Raw genomic sequence first — 12,830 nt, 5'->3', positions numbered from 1 at the left:
AATGCTTTTATTCATTTGAAAACTCAAGAGGCTTTTCTTCCAGATAATTAACTCGTTGCTTGAAAAAAGTGCATGGCCTATATTCTGTTTAACATTATCAGCAAATTTTGCTGTGAATTCTGCTATAAACAATTTATATACATTGCACTGGATCCAGACTTCATCATACTACGCGTGGACCCATTGAAAGCAATGGCACAAGTAATAAGGAAATTTAAATTTAGAGACCTTATCCCCTACTTCCACATTTTGTGATGAGAATATTCTACAAATGAAGAAAAATAACATTAGATATGCAAATATTTATTTCAAATACAAAAAAATTCTAAAGATGATTATTCCTAATGTTGGCAAAGAGCCCCTTGAACTGAAATGGTTTCACTGTCTTGGTATGTGTGTGGTTCAGTTAGAGTGAAACCAGCCAAGTGTTCATTTACTCATTACTTTCCCAGGGACAGCCATTTAATTATGGCTGAATAGATGGCAATACTGGTAACTGAACTGAATTGAATAATGCACATGGCATGCCCCATGTTTTATTTGTTCCAGCAGACAAGATATGACTGCTGGTTCTTCTAAGCTACAAATTAGAAACAGGAGCTACAAGCTTCAGTTGATTAATTACTGTGATTAATAAGCTAAAACTTTAATTAAAGATTACAATTCCATCTCTCACCCTGCTTAATTGGTGGAAATGATTATTAGTAAAGATGTTAGGACTTTGGATTCTGGAAGAGACCAGTGCCATGCAGGACACACAGAAGCACAATCTGTCCTTTTCCTGAGTGAAGTTTGAATAAGAAACTTGAAAGATGACCTTTTCTTTCAGTGCATCCAAAGCCATCAGAGTAGTTTGGCATTCAGAGTGAAACTTCTATGGCTACCTCTCTAACAAGAATCACCAAAGGAAACTGAATGTGTCAGTGATTAACTGAAATAATGTTAAGTACATCTTGTGCAATACAATCCTATGCATATTTTAATCAGATGCTAGTCCTATTGAATTCAGTGGGGTTTACTCCCAATTAAGGGTGCATAGGTTTACAGCCTCTGGCATAAGATTGTAGCCTTCTGAGTAGATTTATTTATTTATTTATTTATTTTTATTATTTGATTTATATCCCGCCCTGCCTCCCAGCAGGGGACCAGGGCGGCAAACAAAAGCACTAAAAACACTTTAAAGCATCATAAAAACAGACTTTAAAATACATTAAAACAAAACATCTTTAAAAACATTTTTTTAAAAGCTTCCAAGACATCTTAAAAAAAAGAAAGATTAAAAACATATTGTTTTTTTTAAAGAAATGTTTAAAAACATATTAAAAAGCAATTCCAACTCAGACGCAGACTGGGATAAAGTCTCAACTTAAAAGGCTTGTTGAAATATAGGATTTAACTATTACAATTTTGTTTTCTATAGTACAATTGTGTACAATGTGGCTTCAGCATGTACTCAAATTTAAAATGTTTCATATGCTCAGATCCAATGAAGAAGAAAATATTACATATGTCTTTTCTTCTTACAATGAGTGGCAGCTTTATTTTTGTTCATGTCTTTCAAGATCCTCAAAAAGAGTCTATCAAAATTTTGTAATATGTAAATTTATTTAAATATGAATTGTTATGCTAGACACTTCTAAGAGTTTTAACTTTTATGACATGTTTTTCTATGGCTATGTTAGTTAATAGCGATCACAATGAAATGTGATGCAAGGAGTGACATGCTTTTGCAACTCAAGTACAGTCTGGTCTCTAGAACACTGTTCTCATCCTTTTCCCACTCCTTCCTGGGATCTCTGTGCCTTATCCTCTGTGCACCATAACTGGACTAAATAGCCTTTAACATGATTTACCTGAGTTCTGATAGGTGTTAAGTTTCTGGACAGACCAGAGTGGCATGGAACCCTCAGGAGGCTTGGGATTGTTTTGTTCTTTTCCAAAAGCTATATGTGTAACTGTAGCAGATCATGATGACTAGAATAAATGGTAAGACTTTTTAAAATGCCTTCCGTGTATCAGCAATGTGAGCAGCTTGGGGTAAGGTTGAGCCACATGACCTAGTAAAGGGTAATATTCTAATGCCAGGATTAGCTGCTTATTTCTGGTTGTCTGCAGGCTTTGATGCAAAGCAGCAGTTGCTAGTCATAGGAGAGCTGCCACTCAGATTCCAGTAACCTCTGCCTCACCTTTGTTAATTTTAACTTACTTGTCTGTCTAGAAGCATTGGCACATTGGCATTTTCTATACAGTACACCTACTGATATTGCAGATGGAGCCAGAGCCAAGACAGTAGCAATACTATTGCTACATACTGCATTATTTTTCTGCATACAAAGGCTTGAATCCTAATTTTTGTTCCATGAACCAAGCAAGCTTTACAACTCCACTTCTGTCTGCAGCCCCTACCCCCCTAAAAAGCTTCTTCTGAGTGTTGGGGGGGATCCTCTTGAACAGCACGGCACGTGATGCTGGGGTTTGCAGCAATAAATGCCAAAAATTGGGGATCCCACTTTCTTGCATAAGCAGAAGCGCTTTCTTCTTGTACACCTTTGGATCCAAGCCATTATCTGCCTGTATATTTGTAAGTCTCCAGTGATTTTATTAGAAAAACCATGCAATTTGCCAGTGGATACTGTAAACTGGAAAGAAATGAGCATTCATCACCTCATTAGTGTTTTGTTCAACTTTCTTCGTATGTGGTGGCTACACATTGGGGCTATTAAAACTCATTTAGGGTGCTTCTAAACAGGTGTTGCTTGTGGGATCCATGCAGTGCATGCAGGCTTCTTTTTATATGTGTCCTGGAATAGAACACGTTCATCATGGAGGAAAAAAACCTGATGTAGCTTTCTTGAAAATTTCAGAGGTCAGTTCAGCAAACAGCTGGCTTGTGTAGTTTCAGTGTATATAATGCAAAATTGTTTTTTCATCTCACATATATTCCACAAATTCTATTAGTATACTATACGGATGAGGGAACCTGTGACCCTGCAGGTGTTGTTAGTCTCTCACTCCCATCAGCGCTAGCCAGCATGGCCAATGGGAGGGGTTGATGGAAGATGTAACAGGCCTGTAGCCGGGGGAGGGGAAATGGGCTGTGCTTTGCCCCCCTAGGATTTTTTTTTTTGAGAAATTGTCTTTTTAATTTGCGAAATGACAGACAGTGACAACCTCTGTTTAAAGAATGATGGCTCATGTTAAGAACTGGAACAATTTAAGAATACGAACCTCTGAAAAATTCAGTGAATAAGGCAGGCTGAGTGCACACACAAAGGCCTCATCAGGAAAAGCCTGCAAAAGTCTGCTTACGTGAGACTTCCCTGACAGGGTGGATTTTTCATGATCACAGTCACCCTACTTAAGTGATCCTGAAAAAAACAGCCTGTATAGTAACATAACTCTTGAAGAGATTAATTATTAGAACTTTGTATTATGGGGTAGAGTTAGACTTCACCTCTTAGACTTTCCTTTGCTCTGCTTTTCATTTTCATTTGTGCTGTGTATACAGCTAGCAGTAAAGAAGCATGCTTGTTTGCCTGCAGTAAGAAGTAAGAGTTTGTTTATTCTGCAGTTATAATAAGTAGAGCAGGATTGGGTGCTTATTGCTAAAGGGTGAACTAAGAGATATAACTAAAAGTGATCTGAAAAATGGCTACCCTTTACTATTTTAAAGCAGCCACTATACTCACAATCATAGTGGCTATTATTTTTTTTATTTTTCTTGATTACTGAAAGATTGCTGTGTATACTACAGTTAGCTAGCTTTCTGGCTGGACACCTAGGCTGTAACTCAGGCCTAATTTTTGATTTTCCTAATATGTGCAGCTCAGCATGAGCCATTTTCAGGGTTTTTTGACAGAAAATCAACCCAGAAACCAGTAAAAAAAACTCCTGGGGACCTCTCAAAAAAGTATGAGACAGTTCAACAGATTAAAATTCATTTGTGCAAGTTAACACACTCTCTGGATGAAGGAGGAGTGACAGGGAAGGTCATTGCCTTTCCTTTCTTCTGGCCTGGCCCTCACATTGGCCTATCTCTGATGTACTACAATGTAGCTGGGGCTAGCACAAATGTGATACTTTGTAAATGAAGGAAACAAAACTGTGCTCAAAGAATTGGAAAAAATTGAGGGGGTATTTATTTATTTACATGTTTTATAGCCTGTGCTTTATCATAACATCTTTGGATGGGGAATAATCCATGTGCACCTAATATCAGATAAAATGGACATTTTAAACAATCAGAAACTGAGAAGATCTAAAAATTCCACCTGGACATTAAAAACTACGATTGAGTAAAAAAAACCTTTCGAAGCGGCATCTTCACTGTATTCTTTTTAACACTTGCTTAAAACATTTGTTTAGGCAAGCTTATCCAGACATACAGATATTGGTGTGTTTTAATCTCTTTTTAGTTTACTGCTGATTTTAATTGTCTTTTAAATTATTTTAATTACATGTTTTAACTGTTTTATTGATAATTTTGCTGCCGTGGGCTCCTACTGAGAGGAAGGGTGAGATATAAATTTAATAAATAAATAGTTTCTGTATTTCTTGTAAACTGCATAGAGGCTTTGTTACAATCAGTCAATATATAAATTTTGTTTAAATAAATGTTTTAAGTTGGCATCTAAATGAAAGCAAAATTAGGCACCAGGTGAATTTCAGAGGGGAGGGAATTCCATAACAGGGGTGCTACCACAGAAAGCCCCCCCCCCCCGGAGAAGGGTTAGTTGTCAGTGAAGTAAAAATCTCAGCAGTCTTATAGTGTCCACTTATGCACATATAAGCTGGAATAACTCAACAATATAAGTATCTGTGCAATGTAATATATATAAATATTATTTAAATCAGACTTATTTATGCACATGCAAAAACTCAAGAGCTGTAACTCTTTAAATTTAGTTTTGGGATTGATGAAACACAAGAATATTCACCTGTGTGACTTTAGAAGTGTAGCTTTAAATAATCTTTGCTGTGCCAACACATCATCTTCCAATTTTTGTGGTCATTAATATTGGCCTACTCTTGTTTGTACTGTATTCACTCACATGATGAAAATTTTTCTCTCCAGATCATTCCACCTCAAGTGGTACTTCATTGTTTAAGCCCAGCCGTTCATTGGTCTCAATTCCCACTGCCCATGTGATGCCGTCTAATTCCAGCTCTTCACTTTCCAAACATAGGGAACCTCTAAAGTCTGACTGTTCAAAATGGAGTACGAGCCATTTGAGGTCCGCTGGTAGCAGGCACCAGGGCTTGCTGGACAGTTCTCTTGACATGAAGGACTTGAGGCCTGTAAGGAAATGGTCATCTTTGTCTAAACTCAGCACATCCATTACCTGTGGCCAGGATGGGGGTGTTTATTCAGCAGAGTGCAGGGCGAGCATGGATAAAAAGGGAAGAGACAAGAATGTGTCACCACCACAATTAAGAATAAATGGGACAAGCTGCTTGCACAATAGTATGGAATTACTCAAGATTGAGGACAGAGAAACTGGGAAAAAAAGAAACTCTACTTTGGACTGCAAATACAAATTTGAAAGTTGCAGCAAAGAAGACTTGGGTGTTCCTGATCCTTCAAACAGGAGACATGCCTTAGACATGACCTATAGTGCCTTACCTGAAAGCAAGCCTATTACATCAAACTGTGAGGTTTTTCATCAAGGATATATAACTCTTGGACCACAGACTGTGAGTGGGGTTCCCATTCAACCCTCTGAGAGGACTCAGAGATGGCTTACAGAACAATTTCATACAAACCCTCCAGAGCCTAGGCTTTCTGAGGAGCCATACAGTTTTCCTCTTTGGCAGTTACAGCAGTTCGAACAACTTAGAGGAGGAAGTGAACATCCTGTGCAGGTAAGAATAGAAATTCAGTTTTTGCTGCCACCAAGTGGATTGAAAAGAAATGACATCAAATAACTTGTATTGAATAACGGCAGTGGTTCTCCACAGTCATTCAGTACAGCATGCGTCAGTTGTCTTACACAGTAAAGTCTTTAATTGAAATGGACTGGAAGTTTGCATAGGGTATGTCAATTAAACATTAATATCTATGCGGCTCGCACCATACATTGACCACACTCAACTTTATATTTACTCTCACTTAAGTCTAATTAAAATAAAAGGAATTGAACCATGCCTGACTCTGTGCTGGATATGGGACCATTGACACCACATTTTGTATGCTATTATCATATTTAAGGTAAATAATTCAGTTTCTTGGTATGATGTCTGTTATCCTTGACTTGAAAGTCTTACCACAGCTTCTTGCTTTGAAGAAGAATTGCTATCTTCAAAAATATATTGTGCTAAAATTAAGCTTGGAGAAGATAAAGTAGGGAATTTTTTTTTTACCTTCTTGATTATCTATATTATGAATACATTTTGAGTGAAGGAGCAGTTCATTGCTCTTAAAAACAATGAAGTGTCGTATAAAATAATTTTCTTTTTGTCAATAGCCATTACGCTGTGCACACTGTCGCATCTCACAATACTGAATGTCTGCAATACCTGAGTCAGTGTTTCATTTAATATTAGTTTTTGTTCATCCTGTAGAAATGAGACTTCTTTCCATTTCTTTTTGCCTAGATTGTAACAATTCATTAGAGTCAAGCTTTGGTGTAAAACAGTTGTAGATGTTGCAGTTCTTGGAAAATTTTGCATTATGCATTTTTCAGATGACCCAAACACTTGCCCAGCCAGCTCCTTTCCCTCATCCATATATGCAGCTCAGGCTGGAAGTTGAAGGTCCTCCCAGCTTTGTAGCCAGTTCTCACATGTGTAGCCAGCACAGTATTTATTACAGCTGTGCCCTGACCACAGCACCTCAGGATGATAGACTGATATTTCATGATGCCAGCTACTTGGATAGCACTTGCAACTCTAAGGTGAGGGCCATGTGTTTTGGTGAGAGCATAATAACAATAATAGTGTTTTGCAACTTAAATCTATTTTTTCAGGTATTGTATTGACCTCCTTTACCATAGGTCTCTGATTAATTGCAGTCTTCCAAAGTTTTAGGAATCAGTTCTCAGTCTTGCTGTGACAGCAAATGCGAACCTCAAGGTCGGTGCAACACCACAAAATATGACACTGCTTTGTTGTTGTTGTTATGGGCCTCCACGTCAATTACGACTTATGGTAACCCTATGAATCAGCGACCTCCAAGAGCATCTATCATGAACCACCCTGTTCAGATCTTGTAAGTTCAGGTCTGTGTCTTCCTTTATGGAATCAATCCATCTCTTCTTTGGCCTTCCTCTTTTTCTACTCCCTTCTGGTTTCCCCAGCATTATTATCTTTTCTAATGAATCTATGATATAGCAATAGTACCACCTCCTAGGAGGAAGAGCGGGATGTAAATTTAATAAATAAATAAAAATACATTTATTATGCACTCAGTAAGTTGCTAGTGCTGATGCAAGGAAAAACTGGGAGCTGGTCTTCACACCCTGTATGAGAGTAGCATCAGGGAGAGAAAAGATTGAAGTACTTTGTACCCTGTAATATGATATCTAAAGGGCTGGGGACTTAATTCTGTCCACCATAGAGCCAGCAAAAAAGTACATCTGGAGGTTGGGCATTGTGGTAATAGTAATGACAATAATAATTAGCATTTAGGTAGCATTTCAAAGTATTCAGAACACTTCACTTACATTATTTTAGTAATCCATGTGTCTCTGTAGGATAGTCTGTTCTCCTTCACACAATTGCAGATGGTGGACTGAGGATGAGAAAATAGTAGTTTGCCTAAGGCCATCAAGTGAGTTTATGGTTGAGGCAGCATTTGAACCAGGGACTTCTTGACTTAATCTTAGCCCCAAGGCTATTCCAGCTCTCCATGGAACAGAATTGTAAGGTTTGTCTTGATTATATACGGAGGAAAAAATAACAAGAACTGCATAGTCTTTTTCATTCTTTGGCAAAATTAAACTTTTGATACATTACATCATATATCTGTATCTTTAAATTGGTGCAGCTCTTAATGCTGTAAGTTACATTTATATCAATACATTCTGATATTTGTCCTGTATATTAGCTATGTGAGTGCCGCTTTCTCACTAAATATGGACTGTTTATCAATCTTGGTAGACCTCAACAGTATGCAACAAATTGGAAAGACCTGTGCAGACTGCATAGAAATCCCATTAAATGATAAACCATTCTTTAATTATATTTCAGGTGCAGTGCAAATAAGTGACTGATAAAACAGAGTCTTAATATTAGGCAGTTAAATATTGTGGCTTGTTCCTTTGTTGGTAACAGTTGGATTGCAATCCAGGCCCTGGGAAACAAGATGATGGTTCTAAGAATGCTGAGGGTGGAGATATTGGGTGGCATCTGCTATGTAAATGCAAGACAGGTTTTTTAAAAATAATTAAAATGCATAGGTAAAATGCTTTCCAAGTTAAAGGCAGGGGGATGTTAGGCTTTCAGTTTATATATCCAGATGTTCTTCTACTGTTACAGGATTGGATGGTTTTTCTGTTGGTATTACACCCATATTTTGAAAACTTGCAATAATCTAAATAAAACTGTCTTGCAACAGATTGTTCAATCTCTTTTCTGGTGATTGCTGACATCTAAAATGGGTACGAAAGTTTGTAGTGGTTTTCCACACAAATTACATGTGGCATCATAGGCATTTGCATATTGTACTCTATATGCAGTTGCTAGTCTTCCATTGGATACATGTTTTAATGTAATAGGTCTTGTCGCTCTTTTGCTTTTGAAGGTGACTGTTCCCGAGGGGGTATATAGGCAGATGTGTCTCACAAACATGTTCAAAGACATGTTCCTATAAAGTTTCTATAGTAATCTCACAGAGCACTTTATTCTGTGAAACAGATCTGTAGGCAAAGCTAGTCTAGAAGAAATGAGTGCATTCTGAATGTCAGAAAAGTCTGTTAGAAATAACGATTGCATATAACTGTATCCACAAAAAAGAACAACACAGATAAAGGAATTCTAGATGCATCTAAGAGTCATGTGTTACCTTAAAAACTCTCTGCTGTTTTTTTCTTGCAACAGTTTGACGTGGCTACCCCTCTGGAAGTCTTAGACACTACACTGTGACCCTTAGAATACTCTCCTCTGGCTTGAAAACCTAGCAGAGCTGGAGACTTAATGGGAATATTGTACTGGGCTGCTAAAAATGCTATGGCTAATATATTGTAATTGAATATGTATGCCTGCTTTTAGTGTTGGAAGTCGTTAACAGCATACACCTATCTATTACTCATAAGCAAGTCCCACTGCATTCCATGGGTCTTATTTCCTAGTAAGTGTAGGTAGAACAAGGCCCCTCAATCACAGGAAGACTTACTTCCGAATAAGCAAGCAATTGATTTGGCTATATTCATGTTTGTTCGCATTCCCTCCTCCCCCAAGTCACAGTGCTGTCATTATTTTCTTCCAACAGATAATTTGATGTCTGTCATTTATTTTTCTTCTTGTATTTCAGGTTGTAGTGATGCAACTTTTGGGCTGGATTTTTCCCCTGCCCTACTTGCAGAGTCTGTAGCATCAGAAGTCCACAATGTAACCATTATCTGGCAGATACTTAAATATATAGCATTGATGATTTATGCTGGTGGCAGTGTTGCAGTTATTCCATATTGAAAGGGTGTAGCTTTTATACATTACAGTCTTACTCTGATGTTGTGTAAAAATGATACATATCAGCAAATCCATGTTGTTAATTTGTCTAATAAAGTGAAAGTTCCCCTGAACTTCAGTTTGTTAGGCTGTGTGTGTTTGTTTCAGTGTTTCTGTTCATATAGTTTGAAGCTTCAGGTTATCATAGTGGAATAATTATAAACTTTCAAATGAGCAAAAAATTCACATGAGCTTCACAAGGATGTACATGAGAACAAGGACCAAGAAAATAAGTAGGAAATTGAGTAATAGGTTGAGGCCTCTATTTGCAGCGAGATCCATTATAGGCGCTTCTCACACTTGCAACAGAATCCTTGATTGCAGTTTCAAGTTGGTCCAATTTTAGCATCAGTGGGTTAAGGTTGATATATGTAGATTACATCTTCAGTTCTTGGCTCTTATTTGAGCTTTTGCTGTCCAGCACCTAAGAGCAAATGACTTGTGAGCAACAAGTATTAAACCAGTCCCACACACATACCACCCCCCAAAAATCACCCCTAAAGGAGATACAGATAACAATTTAACAAGTGGTATGGTGTGCGCATAACTACGTTGTTAATGGTGTAGTCTGTCTCACTGTGTGAAGAAAAAATATTTTTTTCCACACAGCAGGTGACGTTTTACAATAAAACATCTGTTTACATTTACATGACATAGCACAGCATTGCCCCCAGAGTTTCCTCTATATCTGTTGTCATTCTTAAATTTTATTGACTGTTGCCAAAGAAGATTTAGAACTTAAAGTTAATAAATAAATTAACCCTCGTTTGCAGACAGTTCTTGCTTGTGTCATGCACTGTGGTTGCTTCTACTATTTATGATGCATTGTAAGTTATGTTATATGCTACTGTCTACATTTCTCCTTGCCATTCTTAATCTTGGTGAGTGGGTCATTATCCTTTGGCATGGATGACTGGAAACCCTGCCACCATCTCTAACTTGGGACTAGAGAGGAGGCTAGAATCATCTTTAATTGGCAGGGAGGATCCCTGTCTTCAGCTCCAAGATAGAAGTTGAGATGGGTCATTTGAATACTAAGTGGCTGAAGTGCTTGGAGTCTCAGCTTTTCCTTCTGGCTCCAGAGGGGGAAGACTGGAGACTGCTTTGGTGGTGGGTACTGTAGTGTTCAGAGTGCCTTGGCTGCCCTGCCTCTGGCTCTGTAGGAGCAGACTGAGAAAGCCATTTTTGCAGCAGATATCTGATGTTCAAGGAGCATCCTTTCCACTGTCTGTCAAAATTATTCCCCACCTTTCTCTCTAGCTGCGAGAGGGGAAGACTGAGGCAAGACCCCTGTTCCTTTCCCACAACTACAAAAGTCTGGAGGTGGAAAAGGGAGTAACTCAATTGTTCCCAACTTCCTGCAGAGGCTCAGTAAGAGATCAGGGATTAAAGCTATAATCTCATGTGGTTTTACCTGGAATTAAATCCTATTGAACATAATGGGATTTACTTCTGAGTACACATCCATAGGATTGCACTGAATAGGAGGGGTGGGGGTCTAATCTGTAGTCTGTGAGTTAATGTATGATTGACTCAGAGCAAGGGATATTTTCTTTCAATTACCTTTTCCCGGATAGGTAGTCTTGAATATGGGATAATTTCTTTCCAGTTCCTACCATGGCCACCTTTCTGGAACTGCCTTTCAGTTTGGTAATGTAGGAGACCCTGATGGTTTCCCTACAGTCTATACATGGTTTTCTTCTATTTCTTCTTACTTAATCTCTTGCTTTAATAATCTTTCTCTTGTAACTGCACCTGCTGTGTGGTGGTGAGAGCAGCAAAGAAGGCCCACTTCTTTGCCTCCATTGCATACTCAAGTAGCTGCCCAGTGGAGCTTTTTCATATTGTCAGGGCTCTGTTAACATCCAGGAAATGGAGTCTTAGACCCTTTGGAAGCCCACTGTGAATTGTTTGAAAGGCACTTTGAGGGTAAAGTTGCTTGCCTCAATAGCAATCTTGATGCTCCATCTACATCTACTGTAGTCCCCAGTGAGGTGTTTAGAGCAATATCTGCTGCAACTTCTTGGGATCAGTTTCAGTTGATGCAGCCTTATGATGTGGACAAGGTGCTTGTGACGATGCGGCCAGCAATGTGTCCTCTTGACCCTTGCCCTTCTTGGCTTATTAAAGTTTGCCGAGGATGTATGACCAAGTGGATCCAGGGTGTGGTCAACACATCTTTGTGAGAGGGAGTGATCCCAGCCACCCTGAAAGAGGTGGTGATCCGACCATGCTGATAACTACCGCCCAGTCACAATTTATACTCCCCTTTTAGGTAAAGTGATTGAGAGGGTTCTGGTGCAGCAATTGCAAGTACTCTTGGATGAAACAGATTCTCTTGACCCATTCCAATCTGGGTTCAGGCCTGGTTGTGGGACTCTATCAGCCTTGGTCGTCCTGATGGATGACTTTGATCAGGAGGACAGGGGCAATGTGACCATGTTATTCTTCCTTGATCTCTCTTTTGATACCATTGTCCACGGTATCTTTCTGAGCTAACATGGTGAGATGGGTTCTGCTCCTATCTCCAGGGTCATTTTCAGAGAATGGCATTAGGTGATTGTCTTTTGACCTCCTGGCAGTTGTGCTGTGGGGTGCCGTAATGTATCATCTTGTCCCCAATGCTGTTTAACATCTATATGAAGCCCTTGAGAGTGGTCATCAGGAGATTTGGGGCAAGGTGTCAGCAGTATGCTGATGATACCCAGCTCTATTTCTCTGTGACATCTGAATTGGGAGAGGCTGTGCAAGCCCTGGACCTGTGGCTGGAATCTGTAATGGGCAGAATGAGGCTGCGTTTGAGGTTGGTCTGGAAGCTGCAGCTTGTGCAAAATGCAGCAGCGAGACTGCTCACTGGGGCAGGATATCATCAATATGTTACCCTGCTGCTAAAATAATTGCACTGGATGCCCATTAGCTACTGGGCCAAGTACAAGGTTCTAGTTTTGGTATACAAAGTCAGGCAGAAAACTGAGTCGGAATCCTAGCAAGAATGAGGGGCTGTGGGTTGGTGGTTCCCAAGTTTGGATAATTGGTCAATTGCCTGTTTTGGATGGGGTCATACTCTCTCTGAAAGAGCAAGTTCATAGTCTGGGGGTGCTCCTGGATCCATCTTTGTCATTAGAGGCCCAGGTGACCTCAGTGGCTAGGAGTGCCTTTTCCAACTT

The 12,830-nt window shown here is 39.1% G+C and overlaps 1 protein-coding gene across 8 annotated transcripts in view; it reads left to right on the top strand.

Annotated features, from left to right (window-relative positions):
* The window catches only part of CEP85L (centrosomal protein 85 like), a 146,038-nt gene that overhangs the window by 64,138 nt on the left and 69,070 nt on the right, over positions 1–12,830 (top strand). For all 8 annotated transcript variants that reach the window (XM_061623704.1, XM_061623702.1, XM_061623703.1 and 5 more), the window contains one exon: positions 5,075–5,862. In XM_061623704.1, coding sequence (XP_061479688.1) covers positions 5,075–5,862 — 788 coding nt within the window. The remainder of the gene's footprint in view (positions 1–5,074; positions 5,863–12,830) is intronic.

The sequence above is a fragment of the Rhineura floridana genome, chromosome 4, assembly GCF_030035675.1.
Source record: "Rhineura floridana isolate rRhiFlo1 chromosome 4, rRhiFlo1.hap2, whole genome shotgun sequence".
NCBI lineage: Eukaryota > Metazoa > Chordata > Lepidosauria > Squamata > Rhineuridae > Rhineura > Rhineura floridana.
The sequence above is the reverse complement of the archived record's forward strand: the minus strand, read 5'-3'. Positions and strand labels throughout refer to the sequence as shown.